At 26.3% G+C, this 24,135-nt stretch overlaps 1 protein-coding gene across 2 annotated transcripts in view; it reads left to right on the forward strand.

The window, feature by feature from the left end:
* LOC145833888 (E3 ubiquitin-protein ligase HECTD1-like) overlaps positions 1–23,212 on the forward strand; it is a 38,600-nt gene extending 15,388 nt beyond the window's left edge. For both annotated transcript variants that reach the window (XM_082941134.1, XM_082941135.1), the window contains exons 21-51: positions 56–177; positions 636–810; positions 1,160–1,299; positions 2,643–2,812; positions 3,134–3,287; positions 3,786–3,999; positions 7,808–7,925; positions 8,092–8,282; positions 8,390–8,576; positions 8,869–8,940; positions 9,028–9,113; positions 9,190–9,284; positions 9,557–9,701; positions 10,994–11,095; positions 11,241–11,415; positions 13,187–13,378; positions 13,764–13,891; positions 14,590–14,866; positions 15,116–15,347; positions 15,740–15,806; positions 15,866–16,036; positions 16,313–16,440; positions 17,651–17,912; positions 18,041–18,166; positions 19,187–19,321; positions 19,526–19,585; positions 19,793–19,863; positions 19,932–20,245; positions 22,244–22,394; positions 22,544–22,688; positions 22,866–23,212. In XM_082941134.1, coding sequence (XP_082797260.1) covers positions 56–177; positions 636–810; positions 1,160–1,299; positions 2,643–2,812; positions 3,134–3,287; positions 3,786–3,999; positions 7,808–7,925; positions 8,092–8,282; positions 8,390–8,576; positions 8,869–8,940; positions 9,028–9,113; positions 9,190–9,284; positions 9,557–9,701; positions 10,994–11,095; positions 11,241–11,415; positions 13,187–13,378; positions 13,764–13,891; positions 14,590–14,866; positions 15,116–15,347; positions 15,740–15,806; positions 15,866–16,036; positions 16,313–16,440; positions 17,651–17,912; positions 18,041–18,166; positions 19,187–19,321; positions 19,526–19,585; positions 19,793–19,863; positions 19,932–20,245; positions 22,244–22,394; positions 22,544–22,688; positions 22,866–23,003 — 4,743 coding nt within the window. In that variant the 3' untranslated portion in view covers positions 23,004–23,212. The remainder of the gene's footprint in view (positions 1–55; positions 178–635; positions 811–1,159; positions 1,300–2,642; positions 2,813–3,133; positions 3,288–3,785; positions 4,000–7,807; positions 7,926–8,091; positions 8,283–8,389; positions 8,577–8,868; positions 8,941–9,027; positions 9,114–9,189; positions 9,285–9,556; positions 9,702–10,993; positions 11,096–11,240; positions 11,416–13,186; positions 13,379–13,763; positions 13,892–14,589; positions 14,867–15,115; positions 15,348–15,739; positions 15,807–15,865; positions 16,037–16,312; positions 16,441–17,650; positions 17,913–18,040; positions 18,167–19,186; positions 19,322–19,525; positions 19,586–19,792; positions 19,864–19,931; positions 20,246–22,243; positions 22,395–22,543; positions 22,689–22,865) is intronic.
* Positions 23,213–24,135: the final 923 nt, after the last annotated feature.

The following is a 24,135-nucleotide window of genomic DNA, read 5'->3' on the forward strand; positions in this document are numbered from 1 at the left end:
TTTTATAACGAAATGTTATAAAATGATACTTTAAATTTTGTAATACACAAAACAGATTTTGAAGGGTGAAAATAAAAAAGAATCTATAAACATATTGGTAAAAGTTTTCAATACTGATGTAGCTTTATTCAAGACACTGGTTAAAAAGCTTGTTTCAGCATTAAGCTCCATAGAAAGGTTAAGTTTATTTTTATAAATCATTTTTTTGAGAGACAATAACAATTTTTTGTTTTTCCGTTTAACATCACCAAATACAAATTAGAGCTTAAATAAATTATTTAATTGTTATTAGAAAAATTATACAAATAAAACACCTTAAATGTTTATAAATATGGTTTTTAAGTCTAAATAAATTTTTTGAAGTAATTCTATTTGTAGATTTTTTTTAATATTTGGAATACAGCTCTTTGAAATTGTTAATTAGTATCTTATCAATTTTAGTATTGCTGTGTTTGTCATATGATGTCTAAGAAATATTTTATAAGCCATATAATCAAAACTATCTTTTTGTTATTATCGTTTTACAGATTGTTTTAAAAGCTATGCTGAAGAAACCGTTTTAAGAAAGTATTTAAAAATAAACAAGGCTTTTTGAAGCGTAGAAGAAAAACTGAACATGTTTAAAATATAAACAGACTTCCAGTCTACTTGTACAATTCACCAAGTTCAGTGGGTAGAACTTTTAACGCGTTGACGAAAAAGTTTAAGTTACGAATGGAAAGTGCTGACTATAGTATTTATAATGGAAAGCAAATAAAAGTTGAATCAATATCTACTGTTAACGACTTGCACAGATATTTGAACAAAACTGTAAGTAGCTGAATTTATTTAATGTATTTGATTAAGCAATTTTTAGGGTTTTTGTTCTTAAACTTAATTTCTAATGTATTTTAAGGAAAACAAAAATGTTAAAAAACTTAAATTCATGAATTAGTTAAAGTTGTTTCTTTGATTTAAGTATAACTTTAAAAGTATACTGAATTTTTGAATATCAAAAAATTTCTGTTTAAGTTTATTTAAGATAAATAAGTTTATAGTTAGATTAAATTTGCCTCTTTTTTAAATTAAATTAACTCTATATGTTTGTTACAGTTTAGTCTTACAGAAAATCGTTAATATTATTTAGTTAATTTTATCGCTAAGCAACTAATTCCAACAGATGTCCAAGCAGTGGTTCGACAACGACCCTAATAATTTCGAATACGTCGTTCAAGCACAAAGTTGTAGTGATTTAGAATTTAAGTACTCATCAGATTTTGACGAAAACGGTATAATTTTTTGGATTGGAACAAATGCACAGTAAGACTAATTAAAACTTATCAAAAAAATTAAAAATTAACTTTTTGAAGTTTCAATAAAAAGATCTTATAAAATGTACTGTACATTGTACATACAAGAACTTCTCATTTACTCAGGCTGTTCAGTATGATTAAACAGTAACTCAGACCAAGTCATTAATTTGAAAAATTTAAGGATAACTTAAGTTAGTTTATTTTATTTTAGTTTTATTTGGCTGAATAAATTATTTTAATAAAACTCAAAGTAGCTTATATTTTATTTTTATTTGCATTGAGTTATTTACATTTTGATATATACCATTGATCAGGTAAAATTTTTAATTTATTTTATTTTATTTCAAAGCGTTAAAACTTTATTTTAGTAAATTTGCCATCAGGTGTAAATTACAAAACTTAAATTTAATTTGTCAAAGTTAATCTTTAAATTTTTCATACAACTGCTAGTACATGTGTTAAAATTATGTCATCAACAAAAAGTAATAATTTTACTGATAAGAATGCCTTTATTATAAACTATAATTAACTTTTTCTTAAAACTTAAAAAAAAAATTTACAGTGTAAATATCGTCCTTAATTTTTTTATACAAAAGTAGTGACAACAAATTTTTAAGTATCAATACTCTTGGAAGTTGAAAAAATAAATAAAAGTTCTATTTATTTTAGGTTTATTTATTGCTGGGGACCGCAATTTTTGATGATATTTGACTTGTATCATTTAAAAATCTTCTACAATATTAAAAAAATGTGTTTTATTTATCAACTAAAATACTTTTATTTAAAACTTGTACATGTTTTTTAATTTTTAACTAGGGTGAGATTAAAAAGATTTCTAAAAAAACAGTTTATCATATAAAGTTTGGTAGATAAGAGTTAAAATTCTACAAAGTTCCTGTTCAACTTTTTAGATTTAAACCCTTTAATTTCGAAAACTACTTTAAATTTTCTGACATGCAAAAAGTACCTGATGACTAAAATAACAACTTAATAATAAAATTATTTTGTTTTAAGGTGGACTTGATTGTAGTACATTAGACCCGTAAATGGAAATAAAATAAGTTTTTTTTTTTACTTGTAATCAGAACTTCCAAACTATTTAAATAGTTCAACTAACAACTTAGGTTAATAGCGCAAGTTCATTTTAATGTTTTATTTTAATAAAGCAAAAATTAGAAAATTTACCCTTAAAAATGGCTTAATATCGGTAAAGTACACCTATTTAAAAAAATAATAAAGCTTATTTTGATACAAAAAAGTACATAGAAAAATCTTATTTATTTCCAATTTTTGATGTGTCTTACTCTTATGAAAGTTGTATTGGAACAAAAGTGTTATAAAACTTTATAGTACTGTTCCTGAATGGACGAATCCAGCTTTATTAGGTATGATAAATATTACTTCATCACAAGGAAATAATTTAGCTTTTGGTAAAATGCATGAAGTTGTGAGAAGGAACAAAATTCCAGTAAATTGCCACACAAATGACGACAGTAAATCTTGGTTACAAATAGATTTTGGTTAGTTTGCAAATATTTTGTTTTTTTTTAATTTAAGATTTATAATTCTAAAATTTATAAAAGTTATTTAAAGTATAAACGTCGATAAATGATTGTTCAACCAGAAGAAAATTTAAATACAAATTAAGATGAAAGCTTATATAACACTTTGTTGTTGTTCTTCTTACTTAATCTTGAATAAAATAATATTTATTTGTTTCTTGCAACTTTTAAAATAAAATGCAATTAGTTTTCGAATGTTGTGAGAGTTGTTGTTTCTCTTCGTTCAGTCTAGTATTAGTTTTTGCATAAAACGGTATTTTATAAGTTATATAAACTCAGGTATGTGGATATATCCAACTGCGTACACTCTGAGGCATGCTAGGGGCTACAGCAAGTCTGCATTAAGGAACTGGTGCTTGCAAGCGAGTGTCGATGGAATAAAGTGGTTTGACCTTATTGTGCACAATGATGATTGTTCCCTTAACGAACCTGGGTAGTAATTTTTAATGTTATGCTACATAAGCGTTTGATTAAGTTACCTTGTTTATATACTTTAAAATGTTTTTGGTAAGCCTCAACGAAGTATATAGTTTTACCTAATATCAAGTGTATGACTAAATATTTGATATTTAAAATGTTATATTTTTAACTTTTGATTTACTATAAATAAAATATATCAGTTTACTTTATTAAGCAATTTGTTTTTATTAATTTTCAATTTTTAAAAGATATCAATAAATAAGTTTTGTATATTTTGAAGATAAAAACACAATGACTAAACATATTTATTTTTTAGAAATATTTGGATTTATAAAACAAAAATTTTTTAAAGTAATCTATAACTAAATAAACTATAAAAAATTAGACTTGTTAGTAAGTTGCTTACAATTTAGAACCAATGTTAAATGAGATCAATTCATTTGTTTCTAAAGACTTAATTTGTTTGAAGAAAAATTTGGTCACCCTTTAAAATTATCTAGGATTTTTACAGTTCTACTCATACATGGAACATTCCACAACACAAAGAACTGGAAAAGCATACTGACAAAGGATGGAGGATGTTCAGATTGCAGCAACTCGGAAAGAATTCTAGTAATAAAATGAGTTATATAAGCGTTTGTGGTTTTGAAATTTACGGAAAAATAAGTGGAGCTTGTAGCGATATAAACAATGTGTTCAAAACAAGGAAGCATATGAAAAAAGTTGTTAGTTTGTTTTCATGTTTTGATTCTTTAGTTAATGGCATAAAAAGTTTTTATATTTGACACGTTGGAAAACTAAAAGTTTATTAGTGTGGGTAGTAGTAAGAAAAGAACATCGTCACTTTAGCACGGGTCGTTTATTTAGTACGGTGTGACACTTAGGCACGTTGTCACTTTTGCACGGCGTCACTTTAGCACGGGCTAATTTTATATGTAGTAAAGTGTACGTTTAAATGATCTTTAATTACTTTATAACTATTAAATTAACAAACTAATAAATGCGAAAATAAGTTCAAACTCTTTTAAAATTATCGTTTCAATAAGATTCTAAATAAAGTATACCTAGTAGCACTTAAATTAAGCTGTTTCTTATAGCTTTGAAACAATAGAAATAATTAAAAGCTAAACGGATAGAAAAATTGTTGAATTAAGTTTATTACCCTTGTATTAGTCTATATATAGTTTTTAAAACACATAGAAAAGTATTCGAGATGCGTGCATATAAAAAGAGGAACTTAACATCTTTATGTATTATGATATTTAAAGCTATATGTATTTTAAAAATGAGTTAAGTATATTTTCTATAAGCTTTCAAACTATCAGAGCTTTTAAAAAACAAATGTAAATTGTTTACAACTACTTCTTCGAATTTATGTTTCTCACCTTTTGTTTAAACCTTACGCTTAAAATTTAACCTTATCATAGGCTTATCGGAAAGTTTTAAGAATCTAGAGCAGGGTTTCCCAAAGTGGGCGATATCGCCCCCCTGAGGGCGATTTTAGTATTTTGGGGGGCGATAATTAGTAAGGAGGCGAAAGGGTGGGCGATAACTAGTAAGGGGGCGATTTTAAAATTTTGGGTTGTCATAAGATTTTTACTTTTTTTCTTGCTAAATTACTATTTTTAGCTTGCTATTAATTATTTGACCCTGAGGTAAAACTTAAACAAAAAAGTTTATTTTATTTATCAAAAAAAAAATCTAGTACTTATGACTCCTACTTTCAAGTAAATACTATATTTTCATTTATTTATTTCCATATTTAACAATTACATATATCATAGACGATTGGAATCCCTCTCACTATTTTATAACCTGACATATATGTTATTTGGGGTTATAAATGGTTTGTAAAAATCTATGTTATTTATTACTAACTATCACCTCATGATATTTCTAGTTTTTTTGAAAAGTCTATTACTAACTAAATATTAATAAAACAAAAAATATATAATATTTAATAGCTTATATAGATCTTTTTTTTTATGAAAGTTTGTTTTATGTTTTAGTGGATTTCATGTTTATTTATAACATCATTGCATATAACATATTGAAATTTGTCATTTTGTAAAAAAAATATGGTAATAATTTTTTGATTGTGCACTTTTTGATTTTTTTCAAAGTGCGAACTCAAGCGGAAGTCTACTATATTTATTAAATGGTTTATGTTTTAAAGATTTTAATAATTTTATTTTGACCTGGTTAATTTTGTAGTTGATATTCGTTGTTTTACATTACACTAAAAGTTTTTATAGCATAGTTATTAAAATATTTGTTTGAAAGACCTTTATTTGACAGGTTTTTGTTATTACTAGTTTAATCTGTATACAATTTATATCACTAGAAAACTATTATCTGATTGTAATATTTTGACAACCATTAAAGTTTTTTTTTTTCTAAAAAGATTTTTTTGGTTTTAAAAGAGTATAAATTTGAGGTCTTTATTTGAAATGACTTCTTCTTTTTCATTAAAAAGTTTCTTAAACACAATTTTATTTTCTAACTTGATTTATTATTGTTCAAAAGTTTATTATAATATAAGGAGTTTTAAATTATTTATACAACTGTTTTTTGTTTTATCTTAATTCAATATATATTAGCAATTAGAATATACTTAGTTTATTTTAATACTTTAACACTAGCTTTTAGTTTTTCACTATTTTCCTCTGTTAAATTATTGTAGGCTAATAGCTAGAAAAAAAACTTTTTAAACAGAATTAAATAAGCTATCAAAAAGACTGCTATAGTTACAAAACAAATTTTAAACGTAGTTAAAAGTTTTTTTTAATTGATTACTTTCTGTTCACGGAATTAGCTGTAAAACATTGGATTTTTTTTTTGAATATAAATAAAGAAAAAAAATTGTTAGAATTAAGGTTTAGTTCCCTAAAGATTATTCCAAGTCAAATGCTATTTTATGGTATTCTACTACGAAACAAATAGTTTAAAAAGTTAAAAATTAGATTTTAACTTTACAACTAACTTGCTTACAATATATCTTAGCATTGAAATTAGTCAATTTACTGCATTAACTGAAGCTGTTGATGAAACCACTTTTCATGTGAGATAATCAACCAGTCGGTCAAACTTCCTTTAACTAGATCAGAAATAATGTTTTAATATTTATTTCATTACGTGTAAAATAAACTGTTAATTCTTTTATAGTTTTTTAATCTCTGGTATAGATATTTAAAAAAAGCCTATTTATAAAGTAATTTAAGTATTTTGTGCGGCTTAAATAAGTTACTTAGTATTAACTTCTAAATGTCCGAAATTTGTTATATGAGATATTATTAAAATGTCCGGTTTAAGTTAAGATTTCAGGTGGGTAACGTACGGCTCAGATCCAGTCGAATTTCGACCCGATAAGTAAATTGAAAACTACTTGTGCAAAATAAATAAAATTTAGTTTTTTGATATTTAATATTTTGATATACGCTTTCATTTCGTTTTAAATTCAACAAAATTATTACCTACATCACAATAATACTAAATCATTTTATTACAATTTTGCTCAAGTTTTTTAATTTTCTTATTTGTAATTTTTATAAATCATGCAGCCCGCAATTACATTTTCTAACGAGTTGAAAATAGAAAATATTTTTTAGTAAATATGAATTGCTGACTACAAAAGTTGTCCACCACTGACCTAAAAGTTTCAATAGTTTCAAAACAGATCATATTTAAACAGGATTGATTACAGATTACTAAAGGCTTTTTAATAATTAAGTATTTTAATACACTTTACTGGGCTTTTAAGAAAATAACTGTAAATTTTTTTCTCAAGCCCTGTAAACTACTTTGAACACAAAAGTGCGTGCATAAGAAGTACAAGACTAAATTACATTTCGAACACAACTTTTTTTAGCTCAAAAGTTTGTAATCAAAAGAAAAACTACTTTGTAAAATCTTGGGGGGCGATTTTTTTTTCGAGTTACTGAAATGGGGGCGATTTAGTAAATGAGCTGGGAAACCCTGATCTAGAGCTTGTGTGGATTGCTAAGTTTACAAAAATAGTTTTATGTTGAAAATATAAAAGTAAAAGTTCCAAAATATTTTCTTTAAAATTTGTATAGTAAAATAAGTTTATAAAGTTTGTAAATTTACGTTTATCTTATTAGTAAAATGTTAAGGTTTGTTTTAAAATAATTAAAATACAATTGAAACACGAATTTTTAATTGAAGCTTAAACTTGTAACACATTTAAAGCCTGTTAACTTTTAGTTTACATGTTACGTAGTTCATTTTTATATTTCTAAACATAAAAGTACAAAATTATATAAGCATCTAAAAAAACGTTCAAAATAAATTCTGTGCTAAACTTTCACTCCGCGCTAAAGTTAAGCCGTGATTTTCTCACCCGTTCCTTAACCAGTGGTTTATTTAAAGTGCATGAAAATTTGTTCATGCAGCTATTAGCTTTTAGTAAAAAACCTCTGGTAGAGCTTGATTTGTCAGAGAATTTTTCTGACTCGTTTTAAATTGAACAAACTGTGATTTTTAAAAGTCCTACTCCTATAAAATATTTTTCAGGCTTCAAAACAGATGGTAGAAGGCGCACGTGTAGTGAGGAACAAAGAAGACTGGAAGTGGAAGAATCAGGACAGCGGTGAAAACTGCTGTGGAACTATCACTAAACCTATCACTGATGGTATTTAATTTACTGGTTTATAATGGCAATTAAATTATTGCTGTTCTAGTTTTATTTAATCTTTAACTTTTTTTAAGGCTTTAAAGCATGTTTTTGAAAATTTACTGTTTCTTAAATTTTGTTAAAAAATATGACATTTAAAAATTCTCTTAAAAAAAAAAAACAGGTTGGGTTGAAGTTAAATGGGATGTAAGTGGAGTGAGCAACAATTACCGAATGGGGGAAGAGGGTAGATTTGACGTTAAGTTGGCCTCAGATGCAGATGAAAAGTACACGATCGGCAAGAAGAATTGCAGAGATGAAAGAAGAAGCTCACGATCTACTGGCTCCTCATTGAGATCTAACAAACTCGAACAGGTGTAATATTTATGCAACTTTAGTATTATTCTTATCTTTGAACTTTATTTTATAAGTTTAAGTGTTTTGTTCTAAATAATATACAAATACTATCTATTACCGAACAGCTTCTTTCTAAGAGAGCTGGCGTTGATACACTGAGATCTTTCTTATCAAAAAGCGCGTTTCCTAGTAGCAAACAACAGATGAGGGATTTGGACAGAAGAAATAGCAGAAATCGGAGGGAAAGTGAAAGCTCTGCAGGAAAATCTGTGATGAGTGTGATGAGAGCAATGCAAAACAAAAATACAAAATGTTTGTTTTTTATTTAAGTGGTATACTTTAAATTAAAGTTAAGTTACTTTTGATATATAAGTACTTCTTTAAAGTTATTTTACTTATTTCTAGATATGCATTTAAATAAGCTTTAATATTTTGAAAAATAAATTCAAATGAGAAGTTTAATACAGAAGTTTACAAAAAAGATACTACTTTTTATTTATTCAGCATAGCTTCTGTAAGAAGTAGTAAAAGTAAATTATATTCAAACGCTTTAGATTATAAAAAAAATCACTTGAACTAAAAAATTATATGTAAACTGTAACAGCTTTTCAAGGCAGTGGAGATGCAACAAACGTCAAGTCGAAAACTTCAACAAAAAAACATACAAAATTTAATGGTTTGACAATTTATAAACTAGACAATGATAAGATAAAATATCTTATAATAACTAGATTTAGTGTTTTACTAATTATTTATTTACTAGAAAAGAAAAAGAGTCTATCCTCAAACTTAACGACCTCACAAAAGAAAAATAAAGTGCAACATTTATGGGGAGAGTTTAGTAGCCAGGTAAATTGTGTCTTTTTTTTTTTTTGTTTTTCTTAGTTATAACAAATCTTCAAACTTATTATTATTGTCATTGTAGGATTCATCTCCTCGTCAATCTAATAAAAAATTTTCATTTCTGTCCTTCGGGAGCGAACCATCACCTAGTGCAGAAGCTTTAAAGTCTAAAACCTTGTAAGTTGCTATTATCTCATAAATAGTTGGATTTTATATTTTAGTTTTTAACAAGCAACAGTACTAAAACTAGTAGTTTAATTTAAAAGTGTTACGGTTGAAACACAAAGTTTCTTAACTAAATCTTAGAAGTATTGAAATCAATAAGGTTTTGAAAACTAAATAGTGAGGTTAATACTTAAAACAGTAATAAAAAAAGCTGGAAAAACTTTACTTAAACTTGAATTCAGTTGTAGCTATATAAAAGCTTTTGATTGAAATTGTCAATTTAGGACTCCAGAAGCTCTTAATGCATCTGATTTACAATCAAGCAAGGATCGAAGTAGCAGTGTTGATCACCCATCTACAAACACACAACTACAAGGAAAGAGCGTTTCTCTTGATTCTGTTCAGCATCAAAGCTGTAGTGACATAAAAGTAAGATACAAAAATTATTAAAATAACATTTTTTTACTGTTTATATAAATAGTGGTAAAAAGTTGTTTTTCTTGACAAAAAAAGTTTCAATAACTAGTTAATTAACTTTTTTAGTTTTGTCGGTTTAAATTTTTTAAATAATATTTTTACCTAACAAGATAAAAATGATATCATTTTATACCATCTCAATTTTGTATAAGTAAAATACAATAAAATCGTTTGCATAACAACGAGCATAATGTCTTAAAGAAAGTAACGGTTAAACAATTGTTTTGTTTAAAGAGTTTATGTTTAAGCAGTAAATGAATACATTTCATATCAACTAGGAAAACTAATTTTCAATACAATACAACTTCTTTTTAAATGTCTTATTTCATCTTATATTTTACTTAATCTTTAGCCAACGTAAGTGTGCAATAACATTGTAAGGAACAACTAAATATTTTCTTAGTAGCTGTTTACCCAGTAATCTTAACATTACGTAAATAATTACCTTCAATATCAACTAAATATGTACTAAGCTGTTTAATTTACGAGTGATTATTAGCTGCTTTTATAATATTTTCTTACTAAAGATATTCTTCAATTTGTTTTTTAACATACAAGCTTTACTGTAAAATAAAAAATGAAAGCAATTATCACATGAAGTATGAAGTAATGAAATTTGCATTGCTACAAAAGCTTGTTCAAGAAGTAATCGCGGATAGCACAAAAACTTGAAAAATACGTTTCTGTTGCGTTCATTAATAAATTTAAGTTTATAAAATAAGCATTTAAGAAAAAAAATGTAGCAAAAGACCGGGACGAATTCTAAATTTCGGAAAGAATTTTAGTCATTATTATTTTATGTATAAATATATAGGAAAACAAATAGATAGCAAAAATAAATTTAATAGGATAAAAATCAATTAACTATCAACTTAATTACTATGTTCCAAAAAATTAAAAACATTTTTTCATTTAATTATCAAAAAACTAGTTTGTAAATATATTTTGACTACTTTCACTAAGCTAAAATTACAAAGTCAAAGTTGCTTTATACTTTTGTTTGGAACTAAGTAAATTTGTTGATTATTAAAAGATTTTGATCACATTTAATTTATCTAATTTGATTTTTTATTCCTAAAGAAAATGATGATGACTAAAACTCTTACTAAAAGTTAAAATTCGCCCCCAGAGAAAAACATTCACTCTAGCAGAATAATAAATAACTATTCAGAAGAAATATTGTAGTTTGCTACAATGTTATACCCAGTTAATCTTTAGTATTTTAATTTTTAATTTGTAAACAGGTAAAAGATAGAACAACAGGTGTCAGTTGCCATCAGGTGCAACCAGAAACTCAGTCACAAGTTGTCACGTCATCAGTTAACATGTCAACAACTTCTGATCCAGTGAGTTATTTAATTGCTTTTTTTTTTGTTTTAAAAAAAGAACGAGTAATAAAGTTTTTTAGTTGATCAGCTGTTTGACTTGACCTAAGTATTTGGATTAAATTTTCAGTGTTTTCGTTTTACTTTATATATAATTTTATTCAAGGTCTCAGCTTCGGCTTCCGTCCCTAACTTGTCTTCACCGCAGGAATTTAGCTCTGTTATGGATGAATTTCTTACTAGCAATGTAAGCAGAGCGCCCGCGCTACTCGACGTAAACTCTGTTGTTGAAGATATATCTAGCAAAAACGAACTTCCAAAAAACGCGCCTGATACTGTAGGTTTGTTTCCCTTTTTGTTGTATGTCTTAAGTTATCAGCTGCTTCACAAAACCGGTGCAAGTTTATCTTGTTCAATGGTTATATTGTAAGTTTATAACAAGTTATTCTTCAAATAAACACTTTAAATCAAAATAAACTTTTGTATTATATGTTTTTGTTTTAAGAAAACAAATAGAGAGATCTCAATTACTGGAGGAGAAATAATGAATTTATTCTTTTAAGAATTTATTTTACAAACTAAGTTTCGGTCAAAGACCTCGTCAGTGCTTAAATAAATCTTAAAAAGATATGTGACAGTCATGGAAAATAGCATTTAAACAATGAAATTAAAATAAAACCAAATTTTTACTTAGAATTTTTATTTAAGTAACTAAACAAATCAAATTTTAATATTAAGACTGAGTTTAAGGTAAATTTTTGTAACATAAGTTAGATATTTTGTTTTTGTTTCGATCCAGGAATTTATTTATACTAACACTATGTTATGTATACTATTACATATAAGTATACAAAGGTAATTTAAGTATATGTATACTTATTCTAGTTTTAATGATTTTTTTAAATAGTTAAAGAGATTTAAGGCCATAGGGGAGTAAGCCATGTTTTTTACAAGTTGGTCTTACTTTAAAGAGTTTTTCTAAGCTTCAAGATTATTTTTATCGTTTAAAAAAAATTGAATTATTTTTGAGATATGTCCAGTCAAAGTCGGGCCACATAATAGGTTTCCTATGGGAAGGGAAAACTAAAATAGCGAAAAAAGACTATTTTATTTGAATTCTATCTCCTCCTAAATTTTTCAAGCAATCTTCTTCAAACTTTCATAGTCTAATCTTTATACAATTACAAATTACTTTGAACTTTAAAAAATTCAAAGTAAAACTATTTTTTTTGAAAATAAAGAATTTTTTTAAACTTTTTTCATAAAACTTTTATTTTTTAATTATTAAAATTCATAATCACAATTTTTTCTTTTAATATAGGAACATTTTCTGAAAGTTTAAATAAGTTTAATAAATTTGTGCACAAATTTTGCTTTTTAATCTCAATTGATTACTGAAAACAGTTTTTTTCATAAGTTTAATAAGCATCTTGTCACGGTCGCCTGGCGCTACTACGCTACTCTTAGGTGGAGCCGGCGATCGCGATTTATTATCTAAATCTACTACGGGAAGTATAGAAGAACAAAACTTAATTAACACACAACTGAATAAAAGTATCAAAAGAAAAGACTAAAACTGTAAAAATAACTAAATTAAATTCGCTTTTTAGCTGCTACAAGACATAAAGCATACGTAATCGCTCTTGCGTAGTATATATAGTGTTTTAACAACCCCTTTTTCGTTAATTCTCTCAATCTTAAACAGAGCAGATCTGTTAGGCTGCTACAATCTAATGCAGAAGCATACACGTACTACCTTCCTCTTATTATTAAAGAAGAAAAATGAGCATGAGGTACTAGTAATTGCGCCAGAAACAAAAAAAAAATTAAGGGTTTGGTAAAACTCAGGGAAACTCAGGGAAGTTTAAGGTTAATCATGGAAGTTTCTAGCCACTCAGGGAAGATTTTTTGACTCAAAGAGTGGCGAACCTGTATAGATGTTAAACTTAAGTTATCAAATAAAATAAAAAAGTAAATTTTCAGTATTTGATACTATAACTATGTATGTGATTGAAATAACGATTTGATAATTTAAAAAACGATTAGTAATTTAAAAAAATGTTTTTTTTTGTTACAATTGTGTCATTAATTATGTTTATGAAAATCTATCAGTATCAAATGCACTAACAACCGCGCAATCAGTCCCAAACCTTTCTACATCATCAACAACAACATCACAATGCACAATGTCATCTAATGTTGCGAATATGACGTCATTGAATTTGCCACCTTTGACTGCATCATTTTCTTCTACGTCATCGCCTCACAATCCACATTTAGTTGCTAGCAACGAGCAAGAAGCAGGTTAATAAAAAATAAAACAAAAGTTGTAGATGCACTTTTTGTTAAAAACATTTCTTTGTTTATAGATAAAGAATCTGCTTACTATATAAGTTTTATTAAGTTTAATTTTCTATGCATTACAATGAAACTATCATATTTGTTTTAAAAACGGCCAGTAGGAGATAATATTTATCACTTGTTTTTAACAAAAAGATGAATAAAAATTACCAGAAAAAGAAAAAATTGTTTTTACTATTGTATTTAATATTGTTTTTAAAGTATAACTATAAAGTATGACTTTTTCGTAATCTTTTAGTTTTTTATATGTAGCCCGTATTTGAACTGAATTGGTGCTAATAGGATTCCATAGTAAAATTGATTTAAAAACGAAGAAGTAATTTTGCAGAAATGCTGAGGTTTTTGATATCAGACCTTCAATCAATGGACCTTGGACAAAATGTGGTTAGCCAGATGCTTGGTGATTATGAAGACGATACAATTAATGAAGATGAGCACGACTTACGAGATTTTCTGGTGAATTTTCTATTTTATACATAATGATATAATTACAGATAAGTTAAACATTTTCTTTTGATTCGAGACATTAGCTTTGTAATTGTGACCATAAAAAAACTTCCATTTTAACCAAATAGGTTATATTAATGTTAGTTATGTTTATGTATTAGATATCTGGCCTCCAGTAACTTACTAACTGACTGCTATACTTACGAGTAGTAATTAATATGCTAACAGTAATAAGTTACAAAACTATTTCCTAAGTTATAAATAAAACACACTTTGAATAAATGCAATTTACTTTATTTCCAGTTATTATTCTTAGTTCTGAAGAAAGAAACTATTAAATCACTACACAAATAAAATCTATAAAAAGTATTAACAATCGTAAAGTTATATAAAATACTAACATCAACTTCGCGATGTAGACGTTTTCTCGATTTTCGAAACTAGTTAATGAAACGTTTTTCAAGTAAGTAAAACACTACTTTATTGAAATGAATAATAACTCCTAAAAATAAAACTGTTTGTTTTTTTAATACTGGAAGCACGTTATGAAAACTGTGAAAAATAGTTAACAACATTCGCTTTTAGATAAATTTGTCGCGTGAATACTGCAACACCATTATTTAGTTCAAATAACCTAACAGTTGATGTTTAGTCCAACCGAATCACTTATAACATTTTTTAATATTTTATTTACTTTTATTAAAAAGGGAGACGAGGAAGAATTCGATGAAGATTTAGAAGATGACGATTTCGATGAAGAGGAAGATTTGAGATTGATGGAGCATGAACTGGTGATGAAAATGACTTCGTTTCTGTCAGGGGAGCCGCACCATCACCCTATGTCGTTCAAGATGAACAACCAGTCCAAGGAAGATTCGAATAACGTGGTGGTTAGGAAGTTAGACGACTTGCTGCCTGCTTTTGATCCCAGACCAGGTAGATTAAACCTGCAACAAACTGTTGATTTCAACATTCCTTCTCCCGGTTAGTTTTTGACAGAAAAACTATTTTTTTTGAAATATGATTAAAGATCATAGGATTTATTTGTGAAATTTTTCATCTAAGTTCTAAAGTTTTTCTTGTTTAATATTTTATTTTATATAAATTCCTTAAAGTTTTTGAAAAAGGTTCAAATACTATTCAAAACTCTTATTAAAACTAATATTATTGTATTTCTTATAATTTAAATGTTTAATTATAATAAACCTTTAAATATTTTTAATACTTCTACAGGTTCAAAGGAGCTAGAAACTCGTATGTCATTAGCCAAATTACAAATTTTAAAGCATAAAAACGTCAAGAAAAACTTTAAAATTTTTATTTCAATGCCAAATTCTAATGAAAAGGTTGAACTAAACAATTGTGGCTCTTCAACATTGTTCAAATGCATTCAAGACCTTTATTTAAAATCTTCTGGAGTTTATAAGACTGATAAATTAAGCAAGCTCTGGGATCCTACCTATACGTAAGTTTATATATGTTTCTTCAAAACCTCACAAAGTGTATGTTTTAGTGAAAAAATTTTAATGATTTTTAAGCAAATTTTAAAGTATAAAAGTTTTAAGTTTTTTATCAAATTGAACAGACAACTAAAAAAGTTCAGTTTTGTATCATAAATAACTGCTACCAGTTTATTTTAAAATAATAATAAAGTTAAACATTTTTTAAGTGTTCTTTTTTTTGTCTGTTTGGCCTTTAATAAGGTTTAAAATAGAACTTTTTGTAGTTACATATATTTAAACTTTTTTAAACAAAAAAACAGTTATCAGTTATGGATAAGTTAATTTTTGTTTTTACTTTATTTTATTTGAGAGTATAAATATTAGTTCATAATTTTCATATCTTTTTAATATTTAGATTACATTTCGAAGAAAACACTTCTTTCCAAACAAAAGTTCAAAATTCAAATTCTTTAAATGAGGAGGTATAGTTTTAGTATTTTAAGATTTTTCTGTAAATACAATTAATTTATATACTTTACAGAATACTAACATCATTATAAAAAATTGCCCTGAAAAAGATAATGAAGTAACAAGCATCAATAATGTCCTTTTGTTACTAAAATTTTTGTATGAAATGACTGAAGATAAAGATAAAATTAAAGAAGAGTTCATTTGCAAGAAAATCAATGCGAAATTAGATCAACAAATTGAAGTAATTATTATAGTGTTCTTTATTTTTACTTTTTTTTTAATTTGAATAGAATATATTTTTTTCTGTTTATTGATTAACAGAGTCATACATTAACTTAAAATAAAAATTTCCTTTATTTTTAAATAATTTAAATATTTGTTGATTGATTATTACATATGTACTTTATTTCATATTTATTAAAATTTTTTTGTTTGCAAACGTAAAATAAATGTACATAATGTTTTTTATTATTTAAAGAATGTAAAACAGTATTAATAAGTTTTATTTAAATAACAGGACTTTATTAGCATGACGTGTCAGAGCATACCTGAATGGTGCCAAAGAGTAGTTACTCAATGTCCGTTCTTATTTCCGTTCGAAACAAGAAACAAATTTATCAACTCAACTGCTTTTGGCGTGACTAGGTAACTATGGCTATTTTTAGTTAACTTATTGTATTTTAAAAAAAGTTTAAGACCAGGTTTTAAATATTTAATATACTTCGAAATAGCTAAATGTTTAAAAAGATGAACGAGTTTTAGGTCTACATAATTTTTAAAAGTTATAATAAACTAAACATTTATTAAGTTTCACCTAGTATATTACATACATTTTTTAATTTTATTGAGTAATAATTGTTCAAGTAAGCCATAAAACATCTTTAGATAAGTTTATTATTCATAGGAAAGACAAGAATAGTTTTTTGTCATAATTTTACTAATGTTGTTAAGTGAGTTAAGCTTAAACAAGTTGATACTAATTTGAATATTTGTTTTTAAGTGTTTTGATAATGCTTTTTTGTACTAAATACACTAGATAGAAGTTTTAGTTTCTAGTATTAAAACTTATCGTGTGATAACAGTTAATTAGTAGACGACACCTGTAAAGGTACTATAAAAAATGAAATGAAAACGCGTTTAATAGTTCAAACTTCTGATTTATGAGCTGCTGTTTTTACTAAAAGTTTTTTTTACTTCAACTTTTTCGTTTAGTATGTTAAAATTAAAGTATACGTGTTTTTACTTATAAAATTTTAGAATAAACACGTGGTTTTGTATTATTCAGCAAATAAAGCCGTTTAATAGTATTAGATACTCGTAAGCAAGCGCAGGCAGAACCAACTAATATCTTTTTACTTCCTCAAGCATAAATTCTTACCAAACTCTTTGTGCTTACAAGAGTAGGGTATCAAATACCTGATATGTTATTATAGTAACCAAATGCTACCTTTTTTATCGCAAACTACTATCAATCTACATGTTAGTTTAAAATTTTTAAAGCGGTTCGTAGTTACCTTAAGTTTACAAGACACATTTGATATAAATTATTTGTAATACAACGTTTCTACACTTGCGTAAACTATCATGTCAAAAATCTTATTTTAAAGTATCTGTAATAAAAGTTACCAAAGCGTGATATAAAAATCTAAATAGAAAAAGCTTGTAGCTTCCTTCTCGCTACAAGCAGTTTTATAAGTGCGGACTATTTCGTTTAGGCATATAAACTTATTGTTCTTTGATTTTTGTTTAACTTCAAAGAATTTGCTGTTAAAAAATATAAATAAATGTTTTAAACATACATATATAAATTATTAAATAAATGCTACCGTATGTTATAATACTTTTCTTCAAACAGGTCAATTGTCTGGATGCAAACGAACTTGGATAATTTTTTTGCGAATGTACCCGGTGGACTTGCTGCTTTGGCGGGGTTGCCTGGAAATAGAAATATGACGTCATCATTACTGGCAGCCGCGGTGGCATCATCGAGTGACGATCTCATTCAGCTGGGAAGATTGAGACATGAAAGAGTCAAAATTCCCCGAAATGAAGATGAATTTTTCACGTGGGCTTTGAACACAATTAACATACATGCCAGCAGGAAATCTATTTTGGAAGTTAGACTTTAAATTCGTATAAACACAAAATTCTTTGTAAAACATGTAAAAATAGAAGTAATGTGTCAAGTCTGGTTTGATTTATTGTTTGTTACACTGATAGTTTGTGTTAATTTATGTATTTCAAGGTGGAATTCCTAAATGAAGAAGGTACCGGTTTGGGACCAACTCTTGAGTTTTATGCGCTTGTAGCCGCAAAGCTACAACAGAAACAAACAAAAATGTGGATATTTGATGATAAAGAAAACACACAGGTAATTTTTGATTTTTTCTTTAGTAAACCTACTGTAAAGATTAGAAATGTTACACTGCGAATATATGAAATGATGTAGTTTTTAATGGTTTACAAAGAATTATGAAACTGTATTACAAATTTATTTCAGTATTTTTTAGTCTAGATCAGGGTTTTCCAAAATGGGCCTACTTGGGGGCCTTTACAGAAATCTAGGGGACCATAAGCAGCAAAGAGGACACATGGGGGCCATAAGGTTATAATTTGAAACTTACACTAGATATTCTAGAGTTGATGATGAAGAGCAAAGAAAGTCTTATAAGGCTTTTTAAATGGTATTTTTTTGGTAAATATTGTCGGAGGGGGCCAAAGCTTTTTAATTTTCTATAAAAAGGGCTTTAAAAAAAAATTGGGAAACCCTGGTCTAAAAAAATGCTTTTTCAAATAGTTTTAACTTTTATATGTTGAATATTTTATATAAACTTAATGAATTTATTAATAGGTAAACATTTTAGACCTTCATTTAAGACTTGCAGAATAGTTTTAGCTTAAAAAATAATTATATGAATAAAAAAATATTAATTGAAGCCACTTTTTATTTAGACATTAATATAATTTTAAAATTAGTTTATAATTTTGTTTTAACATCACTATTTTTTAACTTCAAAATTGTTTGGTATCAAAAAACATTATTGTTCTAAAGATTATCTGAAGTACTATTATTTAAACTAATCTTAATATTATTAAGTTCAAGTTTTATTTCTTCTCATAAATTGTTGAAAAATTACTTAAACAAGTTTCAATTCACACAGAAGTAATTTAAGTTTACTATTTCAAGCTAGTTAAAATTTAAAGTAAACTGTGTCATATATTACAGCGCAACTGTGATACAAATGATTTATACTTTGTTATTCGTTTTTGGAAAAGTTTAAAGAAATTTTTTTTTGATACTTTTATGACTTGTGTTTTGCAAAAATTTTCCCTTTAAACCATCATAATCAGCAAAAATATTTGAAATTATATTTAATTGATTTAATTACAGGATGAAAAAAGTGCATATATACGACAAAGCTGTGGTTTATTTCCAGCTCCATTGCCACTGATAGATGAAGAGAAATATAACAAGATTATAGATTATTTTGAATTTTTTGGATCTCTCATTGCAAAATGTTTGCAGGTAAAGTTACTTGATTATAAATTAAAAAAGTTCATTGAAATTGATGCAGTAAAATAATTATTAAACTTCCTAGTTTTAACTTATAAACTTCTTATATAATAAATAACTTCATTTATAATCTATTTAAACTTCACATATATTTTGCTGTACTTAATTTTGTTTTAATAAAATCTTTTATGTGTACAAGTAATGAAAATTATTTAGGATGAACGTTTGATTGATCTACCTATGTCGAATGCATTTGTTAAAATTCTTTGCAATGGGGTTAGTTTGTATTAAACTATTTACCACTAAAAGTGTTAACCATCCTAAGAAAGTTATATATTTTTTAGTTTAGTTTTACATTTTGTTGTTTTCAAATGTGCATCTTGCATATACATGCATAGCGTTTAATTTTTGTTTCTACTATCATAATAAAAAAACAATTTAAGGTAAAACAACTTTACAATGTTCCTTACACTTTAAATACAGATACATTTGAACAAAAACGATGGGAGTAGCTTATTAAACATGAACGATCTAAAGATTCTTGACCCAGTAAGGTAATTTGTTTTTTATTATTATTTTTAAAGCTGTTTGAGCATTTGAAAAAATAAAATTTGTCTAACAGATACAATCTTTTTTCGGAAATAAAAATGTTATTTAACGCGAAGAACGAAATTAGTAGCAACAAAACTTTGAGTAAAGAAGAAAAGTTAGGTTTAATCAACCAACTTGAATTGGAACAAAGCAAATGTAAAGTTGAAGACTTGTGCTTGAGTATGGAGTTTATCCCCTGTAGCAATGTGTTTGGATTTGAAAGTTATCCGCTGTGTGAAGGAAGTGACTGTGATGTAACAATGGAAAATGCAGAAGACTACGTTAACTTGACTGTTGATTTCATGTTAAGAAAAGGAATTGAACGTCAAGTCTTAGCGATGAAAAGTCAGTTTTTATTTGAATCTAATAAAAAGTTAAGTCACATATAAAACACATTCTATGATTGAGATAAGTTTCAAATTTTGTAATTTTAATATGTTTTAGTGTTATATATATTTTTTTTTTTTGGCTTGTCAAATCTCCATTAAGTTACATTTCTCCACATAAGTTGCAATATGCAGTAAAATTCTAAACGGTATAAATATTTATATTAAAACAATTCAAAGTTCTATATTTAAATTTTTTAAGCTGCACTAGCTTTTATTGCACTGTAAAATTCTATTTGAAACTTGATTTTTTTTCCTAGTTTTTTAACTTCTTTGTGGACAGTAAGGTGGTAGAATATTGAAACCCATAAGAATGAACCAACTTTTATATCGTAGTTTTAACGGTACAGCAGTTAAGTCTTCCAGAGAAAATAAGTTCCAATTAGTGTTCAATTTGATCACTTGATCATTTCTCACCAAGTAAATTCCTACCTGATTGATTCCGATCTGAGTTATTTGCCATTCAAGTTGTTTCTATTTGAATACCAACATCCGATCAATTCGCGTCCAAATAAGTTTTCATCTGTTTAGTTTCTGTCTACAAAATTTAAATTAATTGTGTCTTTTCTGGGTTTTATTTCTTTTGTAAACAGTTTCGGTTATAAAATTCAGAGTTGATCAAATCCTAGATAAACTTGTACATTGATAAAATACTTAGTTATCTAACTTTTTAGTTCAGGCTTAGACTTTTATACATACTTGAAATAAATAATGTATGTGATATTTATAAGCTTAAATCGCAATTACTTTGTTCAACGAGTTTATAAGATAAAAATATCAGAGGAATTTATAGCATATTGCGTTTACGTAGTTTCGACTTTTTTGAATTATCTAAAATATATTTCGTTAGCAAGTTGCCAAAAGTTAATAAAGTTTAATTTTGAACCTGATTTCTTTGTTCAACTGATGCCCTTCCGTGAGATTTAGTCGCCCTTAGTTTATTAAAAATATAACAAATTTTTCTTTTTAACATTTTTAAATAAAAATAAAGTTTTTGTATGTGCTTCAATATTATTTGTAGCTTGTACTTTTGGATTTGATTTGGTCCTGATTGAAATTAATAGTGTATTGAATAACATGTACATCAAATTTATTAATACATTTATTTAAAAAATAGTCAACTATAAAGCTTTTATTTTATTTTTAAGTATCTTAAAATTTTAGTTATACTTAATTGTTTATTAAATAAGACTCAAGTGTACAAAAAGTTCTTGTAATTTTGCAAAACAAAAAAATCATCATATTTTAATTGTTTATAAATTGAAAGTATATTTTGTTTTTTAGTTTTGTTTTTATTATTGTTATGAGTTTTAATTTTATATTACAAAATGAAAAATAAGCTTTAATGTATGTGTGTTAAGTTCATTTAAATTCCAAAAATATTCTTAAGTTTGACAAATTAAAAACTAGCAGTATTTACATATGACGTTAAAATATATTATTGTTATAAAAATCTTTTATAATTATGTTAAAAAATCAGGTGTTTTCTTTAAAATGACCTAATTTATTAAAATTAACGTTTTAAAGCTTAGGTTTGAAACAATTTTTTTACAAATTGTCTCAACTTTTTAAAATATAGCCAAATTGTTTACATTAGTTTTTATTAATTTGTAATATAAATTATTTTTGTAAATTAAATTATTACAATTACAGACAAATGTTTTAATCTAACTGAAAAATACTAAGTATAAGTATAACAAAATTACTGGTAGGTTATGATTTTGCTTGAAAGCCTTTAACTTTTTTAAAGGCTTGAAACTGAGGAAAAAGTAAAGTGTTAAATTTTATCAATTAAGAAATACGTATGAATTAACAATTCTAACAAAGCTCAATAAGGCTAAATGCTTCAATTAAGTTTTTTAATTCATTATACATACTGTTTTTAGTTTTCAGAATAATCCACCTGATACTTTATAACACTTATTATAATAGTTATTGTAACGAGCTAATTTTACAGAGGGATTTTCCAAAATTCTTTCCCCATCATTTTTGACGGCATACCAGCCGGGTGAGCTTGTATCTGTTCTGTGTGGAGAGCAAAGTCCCCAGTGGACTAAAGAAGATATAATTAATCACACAGAAGTTAAATTAGGATTTACAAAGCAGAGGTTTCATTGCCTACTAATTTGTTGCAAGCATTTCTTGCATTGTAATAATATTTTATTTTTGATAATTCATAAAGTTGTTTTACCAATATAGCTTAAGTATTGCAATAATATAAAAATAAACTGTTAGAAAAGCATAACCAAAAAAACAGTTCTGGATTTTTGAAACTGGTCAATGTGCTGTGTGATCTGAACGCGGCACAACGCAAAAAATTCCTTCAATTTACAACTGGATGTTCATCACTGCCCCCTGGTGGCCTCTGTAATCTCAATCCGCCTCTTACAGTCGTTAGAAAAGTTTGTTGAGTTTTAGTACTCTTGTAAAAGAAAAAGGCTGATTTTTTTTTTTTCTAATACACAAAAAAACTTGAACTTAGACTAAATAAATCGTTTTGGTTGTAAAATTATAAATAACTTCTTAGTATAAATAACAAAAAAGCTTTAAAATATTTAATTGTTTATTTATTTCAAAAGGTTGAGGCAGGTGACGGAAGCTTCCCATCTGTAAACACATGCGTCCATTACCTTAAATTGCCAGAATACTCGAGTGAAGAAATACTCAAGTCAAGATTGCTCGACGCCACTCTAGAACAGGGATTTCATCTTAACTAAATTTTACTCATTTTAAATTAAATAGCTTTATTTCTCAAACAATTTAAAACAAAAGCTATACTCTTTCGTTTTTTTTGTGTTGTTGTACTTTATTATTTACATACTCAGAATTTGAGTATAAGTAATCGTTTTTTTAATTGTCTTTGCGTGGTTTTACTTATAGAAAAAATTGTATGGTATATACTTAACTTAATAAAGTATTATTCAACAATTTAGTTTAGAGTGTTTCAAAGTATGTTATTTAAATTAAAACCTAGACTTGTCGGGAAAGTTTTCAATAAATAGTTTTGGTTTGTGCAAATCCTCAATAGTTAGTTATTACCAACATACACATGGCTGTTTTAGCATACAAACTGATTCTTAGTAGGACTTTAAATAGTAGTATATGGCAGTAAGTATGGTATTTATCATAAATATGCTTTTATATATGTTTAATACGTATGCGACTATTACAAAAAAGCTATAAAAAACAAAAATATTGTAATATATTTTTCACAAATCGATACTTTTGCTAGCTTTGTTAAGTTAAACTAAAAATAAAAGATTTTAAAAGTCTTATTCTCGAAGAGATGCTATCACAAGTATTAAAACTGAACGCAATACGGCAACAATTAAAATACAACTGGCAAATTAAATTCGCTGTCGTCGCTACTTGACTTATGAAAATTTAATGGTGATTATGAGAACTTCTGTACACAAACTACATTGATATCTTTTAGTTATAAAAGCAAAATAAAATTTCATTAGATATTGTAGCAACGTATGCAAAAAAAAAAGAGAGTTATAATTTAACAATTAATCTTATTAAATATTTTTTAATTAAAATAGAGTTAAAAAGCATCATTTGTAAGGTAAAACTCACTACCAACTAATATAAAAAGAAGTCTGAAGGTAAAAAAATTGTATATGTGTTCTAAAATAATTTGATTTTTTTTTAGTTTAAAAACTTCTATTAAATTTTAAAAAGATGGTTTAGTGTATTTTATGATTTCGATTTCATTAGAGACAACAGCTTTAATTTTTTTATTAAAAAATATCATTTTTGTGCGTTTAAGTTTTTATTGACTTTGTTTATCTAGCAGGGGACAAAAGCCGTCGGAATTTTCATGAAAAAGTTATTCGCCGGCCGTAG

Source organism: Thalia democratica, chromosome 4, assembly GCF_965202585.1.
Source record: "Thalia democratica chromosome 4, ktThaDemo2.hap1.1, whole genome shotgun sequence".
Lineage (NCBI taxonomy): Eukaryota > Metazoa > Chordata > Thaliacea > Salpida > Salpidae > Thalia > Thalia democratica.